The sequence below is a fragment of the Ovis canadensis genome, chromosome 3, assembly GCF_042477335.2.
Source record: "Ovis canadensis isolate MfBH-ARS-UI-01 breed Bighorn chromosome 3, ARS-UI_OviCan_v2, whole genome shotgun sequence".
NCBI lineage: Eukaryota > Metazoa > Chordata > Mammalia > Artiodactyla > Bovidae > Ovis > Ovis canadensis.
Window position 1 is genome coordinate 222,094,984 of NC_091247.1, and position 13,327 is coordinate 222,108,310.

The 13,327-nt window shown below is 53.8% G+C and overlaps 1 protein-coding gene across 1 annotated transcript; it reads right to left on the reverse strand.

Annotated features, from left to right (window-relative positions):
* Positions 1-897: 897 nt before the first annotated feature.
* Positions 898-12,781, reverse strand: DNAL4 (dynein axonemal light chain 4). Its single transcript, XM_069581635.1, has 4 exons — positions 12,632-12,781; positions 4,867-5,074; positions 3,230-3,313; positions 898-1,990 (listed from the first exon to the last, which is right to left on the reverse strand). The coding sequence occupies exons 2-4, from the start codon at positions 4,933-4,935 to the stop codon at positions 1,826-1,828; spliced, it is 318 nt and encodes a 105-aa protein (XP_069437736.1). The 5' UTR covers positions 4,936-5,074; positions 12,632-12,781; the 3' UTR covers positions 898-1,825.
* Between the last annotated feature and the right edge of the window lie 546 nt (positions 12,782-13,327).

The window sequence follows — 13,327 nt, forward strand, 5'->3', positions numbered from 1 at the left end:
GAGACGCAGGTTGGGGGGAAGGGGGCTTCTCGGGCCTGCAGGATGGCCCCTCACGCCACACATCTACTCCCAGCGTCACTTGGCCCAGAGCACCTCCTCCCTGGGGAAAATCCCTCTTTCCTTTGAGAGCTGGCTTTCAGGGCCCACCCCGCCAGGGGCTCCCCAACACTCCCTAGGCTGGGCATAGAGGCCTTCCATCCACCCCCACCATGCCCTGTCCTCTCTTTTTAAAAAAGTTAATTTACTTTTGGTCACTTCAGCTCTTTCTTGCTGTGCTCGGGCTTTCTCTAGCTGCAGTGACTGGGGGCTGCTCTCCAGCTGTGGAGGTGGCTCCTCTCCTTGCGGACCACGGGCTCTACAGAGCGCAGGCCTGTAGCTGCAGTGCCCAGGCTTCCTTGCTCCATGGGATATGGGGTCTTCCTAGGCCAGGGATGGAACCTGTGTCCCCTGCACTGGCATGTGGATTCTTAACCGCTGGACCAGCAGGGAAGACCCTTCTTTTATTTCATCACTTTTCACGTCCAGTTGGAACAACTGGGTTCCTGTGCTCCTCCTCCATAGACCGCGGACTCACTGAGGGCAGGGTCTGTGGCTCCTCCATCTTGGTGTCCCCACTCCCGGGGGACCTGGCCCTCAGCGCTGCTTGAAGAAACATCTCTGAACGGAACACCATGACGTGAGACTGAAAGTGTCTTTGCGGTGGCTCGGTCTGGCCACTAGGGTGCCGAGTCAGTGTCCCCAGGGCCCGCACCCCGACGGAACAGGGAGGCGCAGGGCCTGGGCGCTCAGACACCAGCAGCCTCACCGTGTTCCTGGGACCCCCGCACAGCCTGACAATACTGAGCCTGGCTCCCCCACCAAACCGTGCCCCCCCTCAAAGAGACTATGAGATCAAGGTCAGTTTTTGGTTACTTTAATTGTAAAAACCAAGACATTTATATATAAATAAGACCGCTGTGTAAAATAGGATTCACCCTTCTACTAAAACCCTTCTCCCCACACTCAAAAAGAATATAGAAAACCCAGCAGAGATAAGAAGTACAAATCGGCATGCGGTCCCTGATGAGAAGTAAGTGGCAGGCCAGGTTTCCCTGCTGAAACAGGCCTCTCGGCGAGAGCGCTCCTGGCCCAGGCGTCTCACCGGAGGTCAGTGACACTTCCAGAAACCGCGCAGGCGCGGTTCCCGCACCCTCAGCCCCTGGTTACCAACTGCACACGTGGAGGCAAGGTGGGGGGCAGGGCCGGGGATGGGGCGGGGGGCAGGCTGCTTGGTCCTCATGCCAAAGCCAGGGGGTTGTGGAGCTGTTGGCCCGACGAGACGCGGTGGCTTGTTCAGCCCGGGGCCAGGCGGGGAAAGGGGCTTCTAGGGGTGGGGTCACCGCTTCTCCAGAAGACGAGGAGAGAGGCCTTAGTGACCCCCTAAGAGGAGAGGCTCCCTCGAGGCCATCTGCACACAGGCCCCGTCAAGACAAGAACCGGCGGACGCCTTGCCCAGTGCTGGGTGTGGGAAGGCGTGGGGGCTTGGCAGGTCCCTGTGAGAAAAAAATGCCACCCCCCGCCCCTCCTTTGACCCTGTCACACACACCCCACCCCCCCAGCCCACCCCTGCTGCCCCCTCACACCCGGGGACTCAGTGTGAGATGGCTGCGGATGCACACGCGCGGCGCGGCTCAGGACACGGTACACAGGACAGCGAAAAGACCCCAGCTTTCCTCTGGAAAGTCAGGACCTGCCCACGGCTGCTCCCCACTCCCAGGGGAACAGCGTGGGGGGGAAAGGCCTGCGGGGGCGGGGCGGGGGCGCGGAAGGGCGGGGGGACAGCGTGTCAGGAGCACTTCCAGACACACACAGCCAGCGTGCCCCCGAAGTACAGGTAGAGGAGGTTCTTCACCTCGTGTGTGATCTCAAAGCCGAAGCCTTCGCCGATCACCACGTGCCAGGAGGAGCCGAACTTCTTGTCCATGGTCTCTTTGATCATCTTGGCAGCGCTCTGCAAGAGAGCAGGCTCGTCAGGGGCGGGCGGGTGGGGGCAGCTTGCGGGAGAGAGTGGGCGTGAGTCAGCGCCCTCGCGGGGAAAGAAGTCTCAGCAAGAGAGAGGCCGTGACTGCAGTTCAGCTCAGATCCTTCAGACAGGGTTTCCGGCCCCTCCTACCAGGGGCGGCTACACAGCTACCTCAGCAGTCTAAGACACCGGTGAGGCGGCAGGGTGGGGCATCGGGCCTGAGACGGGGGCCCCGGCTGCAGCTCGGAGGCTGCTCTCAGCCCTCAATGAGTCAGGGCCCCTGAGCGCACACTGCGCATGGAGCGATCGCCATCGTCACAGCGAGGGCTCAGGGCTACCTTCAGGGAGCACAGAGGCCTTCCCTGGTGCGTCTGGTGGGCTCTGGGAGAGAAGCTGGCCCTGCCTCCCTGAGCTGCGACAGCGGCCCCCTCGTCCTTCCCAAGCTCGCTCTTTCAAGAGGGCTCAGGAGGGGCGGAAGCCCGGCCTTTGCGGAGTGAAGCCCCCAGGCTCCGGCACTTGCTGTGCACTGGCCGCGCCCTCTGCCACACCAGGCGCCTCACCCACATCATTTCAGGACTTCTGTCCTTAGGACCACCCAGCGAGGAGGCAGCATCCTCGACCCCTGGCACAGACCGGGAAACCGGGGCCCGGCGATGAGAACTGGCCTGTCCAAGGTTAAAGGGCTAGGAAGGGGCTGGAGACTGAGATCTGAGCTTGGGCCTGCCTGGCCGGTGCACAGTGGCCAGGACCTGCCTCCCCCACAGGCTGCCACCACGGTGGGTTCCTTCCTCTTCACCAGCAGACTGATGAGTGATTTTCCTGTGTCCATGCCTACCTGTGGTGTCGCCAGCACCTAGGACCGTGCCTGGCACAAGGATGGTGTTTAACATCTTTGCAGAATGGATGAATGGATACATGAATGAATGCCTGGGTGGGCCTCTGTTCTCCGCTGGGATGGAGCCAGGGGCAAGGTAACCTATTTTGCAGCCCACCTGAGACGGGGCACGTGGACAGGGGTGTCACAGAACGTCCCCCGGCTCTTCTCCCTCTAGCACTGGGTCAGTGCCCGAGATAGCGCCAGCCCCTGCTCTCACTGGCCTTCCCCAGGCTCTGAAAGCTTCCCAGGAAGGGTCTAGCCTGGCCCCAGCGGCACTCTGTGTAGCTGGCTGCAGGGACTGGGGCCACAGGGGTCACCCAAGACACGAGGGGCCGCACTGATGGCAATACCTCGTTGTTGTTGGAGAATTTCTCACAGGCCGTGACACACAGCTCCATGGTCTCCACGCGCATCTCCTCTGGCATGTCCGAGTGCTGGAGGCAGGGCGGGGGACAAACAGAGACAGCCTTAGCCTGTGACCTGGCTTCTGGGCTGGCCTCTCGTCCCAAGCTTAAGGCACGGGCAGAGCCCAGAGAGATGACCTGTCTGCTGACGGAACCAAGCAAGGCCTCGTGGGCTCTTAGGCCCGGGGCCCCTGTGCAACCAATGTGTCCCAGCAACACACAGGGGAAGGCGGCTGGCCCAGGCAGGAGCACGCTGGCCACGGAGATGCTTTACCAGTAGCCTCAGGGCCCAGCTGACTGGCTCAGATCCTGAAGAGATGGTGCAGCCGCTCTGAGGGCCCCCTGCTTTTCTTCCTGGCCCTCTCTGGGTGCCCTCCTCTCCTGGGCTCTGTCTCTATCCTCGCCTCTTTAGCTCCTGATCTCCAGGGATCCCGCCCTGCTCTGTGGATGCAGACATCTTCTAGGCGGGCAGGGTTCCCACATGCTCATCCTTACTTTAACCTCTTTTTGGGGCTCTGGATTCCTATGTCCAACTGCCTACTTGCTAGCCTCAGAAGTCTGAAAGAACGCTTGATATTCCCCCAAAAACCTCCGTCTTCCCCCTCTTGGTAACCGACACTGTTTTCTCTCCCACACTCAGGACAAAACAAACCCTGGCAGTCAACCTTGGCCTGCTTTCCCTCACACCCAGCATCCAGTGTGCTGCTGAATTCTATTGCTCTCCCTTCAACTTCTGTCTAGAACCCTACCGTCTTGCCATCTCTGCTCCGTGACCTGGACCCAGCCACCCTCTCTCCCTGGGTCTCTGCAGTAGCATCCTGGTTGATCTCCCCGCTTCCACTCGGGTTCCCTAAAATCCATTCTCCATCCAACAGCTGGAGGGCTCTTTCAGAAACATTAAACAGATCACCAGACTCCTACTCCTCTGCTGAAGGCTCTTCACTGTTTCCCTTTGAAGACAGGGTGGGGTCCCCGTTTCTCACTGTGGCCCCCAGGCCTGGGAGGCTGGCCCGGCTGTCATACTGACACTCACGTTCAGTGCCCCCTCACTTGGCACTCATTCCAGCCACACTGGCCTTGTTCCTGCGCCTCCCAGATGCTAAACTTGCTCAGGATTTCCATGCCTGCTGCTTCCCCTGCCTAGAGAATGTTCTCCAGACTCTCACACAGCGTGCTCCCTAACTTTATTCAGGTCTCTGATCAGAGAGCCCTTTCCAAAAGCCAATCTTTCCTCTCCAGCTCCTTACTTCCGCTTTATTCTTCTTCAGGGCACTTGTGACCTGAAATTATGTTCTTTAAACCTTTTTTTCACGGGGGCCAGGCTTCTGTCTTGTTCACTCCCATATCCACAGTGCCCAGAACAGCGCCCGATATGTAGTAGGCGGCCTAAATAATTGTTGAGTGAATGAATGGATGAATGAAAGAATGAATCACTGTGGGCGCCCCCTCCGTCTCTAGGCTGGCCAGCAGAGCCTGCCATAACCTCCTCCCAATGCTATCCTGCAGGGATAAGCTCCCCCTCGCCTCTCTCTCCAAGGCTCTTGGGCCCTGCTGGCCACCTGCCCCCCTCCCCGGGGCCTTACCCTGACCAGAGGGAAGGTCTGCAGTCGTTTATAATCAGCCTCATCTTTCTTCCCTTCTGTTTCTCCCATGATACTTCCACTGTGACCAGGAGGAGAGAGGGATGCTTTCAGGAGGTGCTGGGGCTGGTAATTAAGACACACCCAGGAGATTCAGGAAGCAGGCCCTGCCAGCTTGGTGGAAGCAGAAAATGTCTTTCCCCAAGGGGTGCTGTAGAAAACAGGAAAAACCAGGAGAAACGAGTTGGCTTAAAAACTATACATCACAAATTAGAAATGTCTCAGTAACAATCTGACACCTCCCCGTCTCAACTCCTCCACATCCTTTTCCAAATGGCCAGCAAGTCTGGAGACGGGAGGATGAGTCAACACGAGATGCTGGGACCCAGTTAAGAACACGCTGGTACGATGCTGCAAGCCCACACTGTCATTATCCAGACAAATACTGACTGCGGGCCAGGCCGAGGGTGGAGCCTTCAGCTTGCAATTAACGAACTTGGCTTCTCTGCTAGGCTACTATGTACATCGTCCTTGCTTCCCGGCAGACGTGGTCAGGAAGTGAAATGTCAGGTCGTGTTCAGCAGTCCTGGGCTTATGGGCAAGCAAATGCCTCCTTCTGCAGGTCCTGGCTCTAGAGGAGAAATGTGACCAGTGACGCTCTGCACCCTCCTTGGCGTGCCAGGCAGCCCGGCTCTTCTCGTCCACTCCCTCAGGCCGCCCTGTCCTGTCTAGCTGGCCCAGGAGTTGGGAGGCTCAGCTTAGTTACTGGTCCTTCTCCTCACTAGTTATGTGGTTTTGGGCCTCAGATTCCTCATCAGTAACATAAAGGTGGTCACATCTACCTCGTGGGACTGTTACAAGAATCAAATGAGATGGCGTACGCCAGGCACATAGTAGGCACTCAGCAAACACCCAGCAAACTGTTTTTCCTTCCCTCTGGCTCCCCAGAGATTCACACAAGGATATGATGGAAAAGTTATAAAGCCTAATACACATGCATAGATTTCTTTTTTTTCTTTCCAAATCTTACAGAAAAACAGATGGGGCTTTTCCTTAAAAGATGGGCCTGGATCCTAAATGACTGGAAGCAGTGCTTGAAACTCAGTGTTTCTCTCTATCCTACACGTCAGTTTATCCTATAACTCAAAGAACTTTTAATCTCAGAAGTACAACTAATATAAATGAAAACGAGCCACCACATCATTAAGCCCCTTTTAACTGTCCGTATTGGACAAATGGGCGTCCCTGATGGCTCAGCAGTAGAGAATCTGCCTGCAGTACAGGAGCCGCAGGCTTGAGCCCTGACTTGAGATGATCCCCTGGAGGAGGAGATGGCAACCCACTCCAGTGTTCTGACCTGGAAAGTCCCACAGACAAGAGGAGCCTGGCGGGCTATAGTCCACGGGCTTGAAAAGAGCTGGATAGGACTGAGTTGGTATGCAAATACAGCCAAATAATGTTATAATATTCCAGCATTGCTCACATTTCCAAATAAATTTAATTTTCATTGCACAGCCCCCGAACCCTGAAGATGCCCAGCGTAGTAACGAACAGGTAGGTAATGGGTGACATCGGCTGGGTTTCCTGCGGGCTAGACACTTCCAAGTACTCCACGTGCATTTACTTGGCCCTGCGCCACCAACCACCCCATGAGTTAGGTCCTGCATGTAAGGGAGGCATCGCTACCCTGAAGGCCACTCAGCTACTGGCGGCAGAGCTGGAGCTGACCTGGGATGGTCTCCGACACAGGTGATCCTAACACCGTCCTCACGTCACAGGGCCTGCACACAGCAAGCACACGAGGTGGGCGCCCACACACCTCACTCCCTGAGGCATGACCACGAGCACGGCTCCCATGGTCCCAGCAGTGAGAGGAATGTTAGAGCGTCCCTTTTGGTGTCTCCCTGTCCAGCGCTAACTTGATCCTTGTTTGGTCAAGCCTTGAGCTTTCTGAGCACATTTTTTCTGGGCGGTGCTCTCAAGTTTACCCCCTCTCTGGTGCTGCAGAAATCCTCAGCGCTACTCCATGTGGTCGGCCCCCTCAAGCGAAGCTGGAAGCCTGGCATCACCCTCTGCCCGGCAGAGGGGGCGGATCCTCCCCCCCCACTGCCCGGGTATGCTCTGGTTTCCCAGCGGACAGACGGCTCCTCTTATCTCACCATCCTGGGCATTCGTACCACCCAGATATTAGCGGTGTCTGTTTGTCTCTACATATAAGCTGGCAGAAGACCAAGTACGATATCATTGTGCTTTCTGCTTAAGTTTCTTTATTTCACAAAAGGCAGTGAATCATCTTGTCTTTTCTCGTTCCTATTAAGGCCCCATTCCCCCCATTCTCCTTGCAGTTATTTGGTAAAGGCCACTTTGTTGCCTCCTCCCCAACATCATCAAGGGGTGATAGAAGGTGGGGGCTACACTGATGTAAAAGGATTACATCCTTTGTATGCTTTGCTGTCTCCCGACAGTGGGAACAATTTATGACGCTGAAGCAGCTGCTTTAGGCCCCTTCCACCCGAATATTTCAATCCGATTCAATTCGGCCTCTGGGCTAACAAGTGCCAGCGTGGAGGGGAGCTCAGAGGCAACCGTACGCACGTCTGCCCTCGGGGACCTCAGGGTCCGTGACCACTGCTTGGACTCTGCTTTAGCACGTGGAATCCTGGATGAAACCACACTTCGGAGGTGTTATCAAAGCCCGTTCTTCAGGAACAAAGTGGGAAAGCCACTGGGACAGTTTTTTAGGGGGTGGGGGGTGGGGGGGACATCACCTGATAGAGAAGAGAAGATTCAAAACTATGAGGTGGGGCATTGAGGCTAGGGTACCAGCTCTAAAACCGAAAGCAGTTCTGCCCTCTTCCCTGCTTTGCAGCCTGAGGCAAGTAATTTAACCTCCTGAGCCTTGGTGTCGTCCTCTGCGAAATGGGACGGTCCCACCTTGTCCTTCTCAGGGAGCTGTCGTGGGCACCAAGTATCTATGCACGTGAGCGTGTGGAAACCGGAGGGCCCTCTGCACCCAGCACCGTGCCGCTCCAACCGCCACCCCATTATCAGCCGGGACTTCGGCCACATCATTCGGCCACATTTATTAAAGGTCATGACTGCAAGTGGCTTTTCCTAACCTCTACACACACTTCTGGGGATCCAAAAGGGATGAGACTCAGAATGAAAAGGAACAGTTATAGACAAGGTGTCTCCAAATGTAAAAAGGTAGAATTTTTTATGACACTGTATCATTATAGTACAGCTAGAGTCATTCAGCTCCGATTTTAAAACCCTGCTGAAAGAATGTTACCCAAAATAGCACAACTCAAGTTTTAATAACCTTATCAATCTTCCATGCAAATGAGTGTGTGCCTGACAGGTCCAGGCCAGGAAGCAATTGCGTCAGGTCTAAAAGAGAGCCCTTTAATAATTTAAGTGTGCTCCTGGCCAGGGCACGCGAATCTGCAGGGTAGCAGAGCTCGACTCTCCCTCGGGCCCATCTGGGCACACAGAGCCAGCATCAGCCTTGCTCCCTCTCTGCCCTTTATTCTCCTTCTCACCCAAGGCCCCTTCTGGAGCCTTACGCAGCCTCGCCCATGTCTGACGCAAGGCTTCTCCTCGGCAATGAGCTGGGCTCCTCATCTCATCATCTTGTCAAAGCCTGTGTCCTTTGTTCTTTTGTGGGCACTGACCTCAGTCACTATTTATTCTTTTGCTTCTGAAATGTTTGAAAAGAATCCTTAAGTGGGTTAGGGGATGTGGGAAGGAGGAAGGAAAAATGAACGAATTCTGGGAAACAAGGCCAAAAGGGTCTGCAGCAGGCACCTCACCACCTGCTCCAGCCACTCAGCACCTGGAATAAGCTTGGTTCGTAGACCACGGCTTGCCGCCTTGACCTCTTTCCAGTATCAGAGAGATGGGAGGACATGTGTGGAGCATAGCTTTATGGTTGTGAGTACAGGCTCCACAGGAAGGTCTGGTTTCACACCTCGGACTGTCTCGGATAAGTGTTTACCTCTCCAGGCCTCAGTTTTCTCATCAGGAAACTGGGTCTAAAAACAGACTCTACTTCACAGTCAATGCCAGCTTTTGTTACTGGTGCGGAAGGAAGTGTCCTTCTTTGAATCACAGCCAACTAAACAGCGAAACGCTCAGGCAAACAAACCAATACTCATCAAGCTCCCACTCTGTGCCGTTAGTACTAAGGCAGGAAGGAGTCACAAGGGAATTCTGCAAACACAGTTGGGCTGGGGGAGCTCTGGTGGAGTGAGTGATACATTGCTTTCACACCTGCTGTCTCATTTCATCCCAGAACAACCTGTGGGGGCAACACTCGCTCGCAGTTCTCAGACAAGGTGCCTCAGAGAGGTCTGGGGACTGGCCTGGGGGGACACAGTCAGGATCGGAATCCTTATCTACTCTTCTCTCTCTCTCCTGTGCTTTTCTCTCAAGTAGGAAGCAAGACAGTAACACAAACAGTGTCCATCCTTGGCAGCCAGCAGTCCAGACTCCTACCCACACAGACCTGCTGGTTCCGGCCGGAGTGAGGCCACACATGCCCTCGGCACCTCGGACATCCTCCTGCCCTCCCCTGACAAGTTCACCCTCCACCTCCTGGCAAACAAAAGGCGAGGCTCGTAAGGTGAGGGGAAAGGAACCTGAGGACTTGAAGGCATTCACCTAAGATATCAGGGGAAGTCAGGAAACAATACGGACCATCTAGGTTTCACCATCAGTTTGAAATGCATCATCTACTATAAAATTTCAAGAGTAAGAAAGTGATGACTGCAGGATAAAGAATAATCCTCGAGAAGACAGTTACCTTTCATGTACACAAAGGGTTTTGGTTTGTTTTTTCACACCCCCCTTGTATCTTTTCATTTCACTGATGTCTGGTGAAAACTTCTGATGTGCCTTAAACCAGGGGGAGGGAGGGAAAGAAAGATGGAGAGATGGAGAGACAGAGATCAAGACATTTTCTTTATGTATAAGATGATGTAATAAACCATACTGACTCATATGGTTCTCCCTCATGGACATACCCAAGTTTGGATGCAATCCAAACACTTTAGTCAAGATACAAAGTACAACAAATAGCATTAGCTACCACAGTCATCACAGGGAACAGCTGCTTACTACAGAGAGTGGATTACTAAGTCTCTTACCCGCCCCTTCCCCACCCCCTCCTTCACACCTACTCCCCCCTTTCCCACTCAAGAGAACAGATTTGAACGTAAGTGACTAAGAATGATGTTATCACAAAAATAAACTGGAATTAGCACGGAGTTACTTTTTTAAAAAAATCATTCATAATCACTAATTACTGGTGACGGCTCACAGCCAGTCACGACTCAGCAGTGCGTCGTGAGTCCAGACAATCTTCCGGGGATGAAGGACCTGCTCTGCTCTCCTGTAGATGCCCCCAGAGCAGCGCCCAGTGTCTGGCACATGGGAGAAGCCCAACAAATATCTAAACTCTAATTAAACTGTATTTCATTTGCCCCCTGGGTAGGGGGGCCCTATCAAATCCCTTCAGTAATTGAGCACTGACCTTGAGCAAGGCAACAGGATGGGTGTTTTATGTAGAGGATCTCATTTACTCTCCCTAAGAACTCCATCAGACAAGCACTGTTATCCCTACTCCCCTGATGATCATTCAGGCTGAGCAAAGCAAAGTGACTTCCCACCCAGCTAATAAACGGATGAGCCAGGATACACTCAGCCATATATGACTTTCGGTTCAGTTCAGTCACTCAGTCGTGTCCGACTCTTTGCGACCCCATGAATCACAGCACACCAGGCCTCCCTGTCCATCACCAACTCCCGGAGATATGACTTTAGGACTAAGCTTTTTCAACTGCTCTGCTATAAGCAAGAGAGAGTCTCTGCTTTCAAGGAGCATCCAATCTAATATGAGGGAACAACACACATACCCAAGGAACTAACTATGGTTCATGGCAGAGAACAGGAAGTGCCACCAGCCAGACACAGAACTAGAGGGAAGAGAAGAATTCTGGAGGACAGGGGAGAGAACAGTGAGCATTTGGTGGCAGGGGCAGCGTTTGAGTCAGACCTTAAAAGGTAAGTGGGAATCCTGACTGGTGGGCAAGGTAAGGAAGACATTCCAGGCAGAGTGATGAGCAAACACAGTGATGTGGAAGCAGAAAGCTCAAAGGGTTTTATGGGAAAGTCCAACGGTCCAATTTGGCCAGAGGACAGAACCTGGCAAATGAGAAGAGAGGAGGCATGCCGGGAAAGAGGCTGGGATGGGGTTGTGGATGTGGAGAAGAGCCCTGAGACCCAAGGCTTAAGAAGTATGGTTATTTTTAGTGGAGAAAGAGAAGTCCTTTGGAGGTCTCCTGGGGGCTGGTGACATGGCTGTGTTTTGACAATTACTCTGGTGGACTGGGTTAACAGGAGGAGAGACTGGGGATAGGAACACCAGTTAGGAAGCTATAGCGATGGCCTGGGTGACAGTCATTAAAAACTTGAATCAGGATGATGGCTTCAGTCATCATGGATGGACAGACTGAGATCTTTGCAGAGGCAGAAACAAAGACGTGACAATGCCTAAGTGGGATGAGCACGGCAGAGGGGCAGATAATGGCCCAGGAGGATGGTGATCTAACTGAGACAGACAGGAGAATTCAGGTAGAACAGATGGACAGACAGAGACATGGGACGCTTTGATGTTTGAATTACTGAGTTTAATTTGTTGGTGAGATATGCAAATAGAGGTATCTCCTCAGGAGCAGGGGATCACAGAATCATGGATTCCCAGGGGGAGGAGGGGAGCCCTGGTCCCAAGTCCAATCACTACATCAATAAAGCAATCTCTATTCCAACCCCCACCCCCCAAAGTCTCACTAACGACGGAAGCCCAGGAGAAATATCTGAACTGGAGATGTGAATTGGAGGGTGAAATGGAGAACCAGGGTGATTCTCAGAGGGAGGGAAATGCGCAGAAATATGAGACAAAGGAAGGAAGTTCATATTGTTCTCAGAATCCCCCAAGGAGGTGTGCGATAGTATCCTAATTCTGTATATACTCAGGCTGGACTCCAGGGAGATTAGAGAACTTGCTAGGGTCCTGTAGCTGGGAATCCAACTTAGGTTTGCCAAGTCCTTTTCTCCAGAAGCCTGGTGTGCTGCAGTCCATGGGGTCGCAAAGAGTCGGAGGACACGACAGAGAGCTGAACAACAACAAAGTCCTTTTCACTACACTCCAGACTTCCCATGACGATCACGTCCTCGGGGAAGTCTACAGTTGGGTCCCACATCCTGGGACGTCAGAGTCAAAGAGACCTTAGGGATCATTCAACCTAACTTCTCATTTACAAATAGGGAAACTGAGGCCCAAAGAGGGAAATGACCAGCCTCGATTCCCAGACAGTCGTCAACTGTCCAACTCAAGCGGTCTGGGAGGAGGCGATGGTGACCACCCGCCCAGCCGCGGGAGAAGGGGGTTATTCTGCGAATGATGGGGGTTCAAGGTGCAGGGGAAGTCGGGTTAGAGAGGACGGGGGAACGTGAAGCTGGAGGGGATCTCAGGAGGGCCTGCAGGGTAGCGACGGCGAAACTGTCTCGACAGAGCTCGCAGGTCCCCGAAGTGATGGGGTGGGGGGGAGGATGGGGGTTGGGAGGATCTGGAACTGGGGACCAACAGGCAGGAGGTTGAGGTGGGGCCTCGGCGGTGGGCGAGGCCCCGCCCGCCCCGCAATGCCTCCCAGCCCCGCTTCGGGCCGGCCCTCCCCGCCCGGTTGCCCACCGCACCCCGTGGCCTCACCTGCTCCCGAGGGGGCCGGAGCTAAGGCCTCAGCGAGCGCACCCCCGCCAGGGTTGTCAAGGAGCGAAACAAGAGTGTCTTAGCAACAGCGAGGAAGTCCTGCCCCATCACCGGACGTTACGGGACTCTTACTTCTTATTGGTGAACCAAGATGTCAATCAACACCGAAGGGCCCTACAACGTAAATTGTACGGAAAGAGGCGTGGCTTACAGATTGAGGAGGCGGGGCTTCACTTATAGTTGTCTTAAGTGGGCCTGAGGAGTCGGGTATAAACAGAAGTTCCCATTTCAGAGAAATTTGGAAGAGCGGTATTATCTGGAGAGTTTCTTTTAGTCATTTGAAACAGCAAATGCAACTTGTTGGTGTCCTGACACTAATAGGCCACACTTACGGCAGAAAGCGAAGAACTAAAGAGCCTCTTGATGAAAGTGAAAGAGGAGAGTGAAAAAGTTGGCTTAAAACTCAACATTCAGAAAACTAAGATCATGGCATCCGGTCCCATCACTTCATGGCAAATAGATGGGAAAACAATAGAAACAGTGACAGACTTTATTTTCTTGGGCTCCAAAATCACTGCAGATGGTGACTGCAACCATGAAATTAAAAGACGCTTGCTCCTTGGAAGAAAAGCTATGACCAACCTGCTGCTGCTGCCAGGTCGCTTCAGTCGTGCCGACTCTGTGCGACCCCATAGA

Excerpts from the sequence above, each read along its gene's own strand:
- DNAL4 (XM_069581635.1), bottom strand. The coding sequence starts at position 4,935 with ATGGGAGAAACAGAAGGGAAGAAAGATGAGGCTGATTATAAACGACTG. Across the intron at positions 3,314-4,866 it reads AGACCTTCCCTCTGGTCAGG|CACTCGGACATGCCAGAGGA; the intron begins GTAAGGCCCCGG and ends CCCTGCCTCCAG. Across the intron at positions 1,991-3,229 it reads AATTCTCCAACAACAACGAG|AGCGCTGCCAAGATGATCAA; the intron begins GTATTGCCATCA and ends GCTCTCTTGCAG.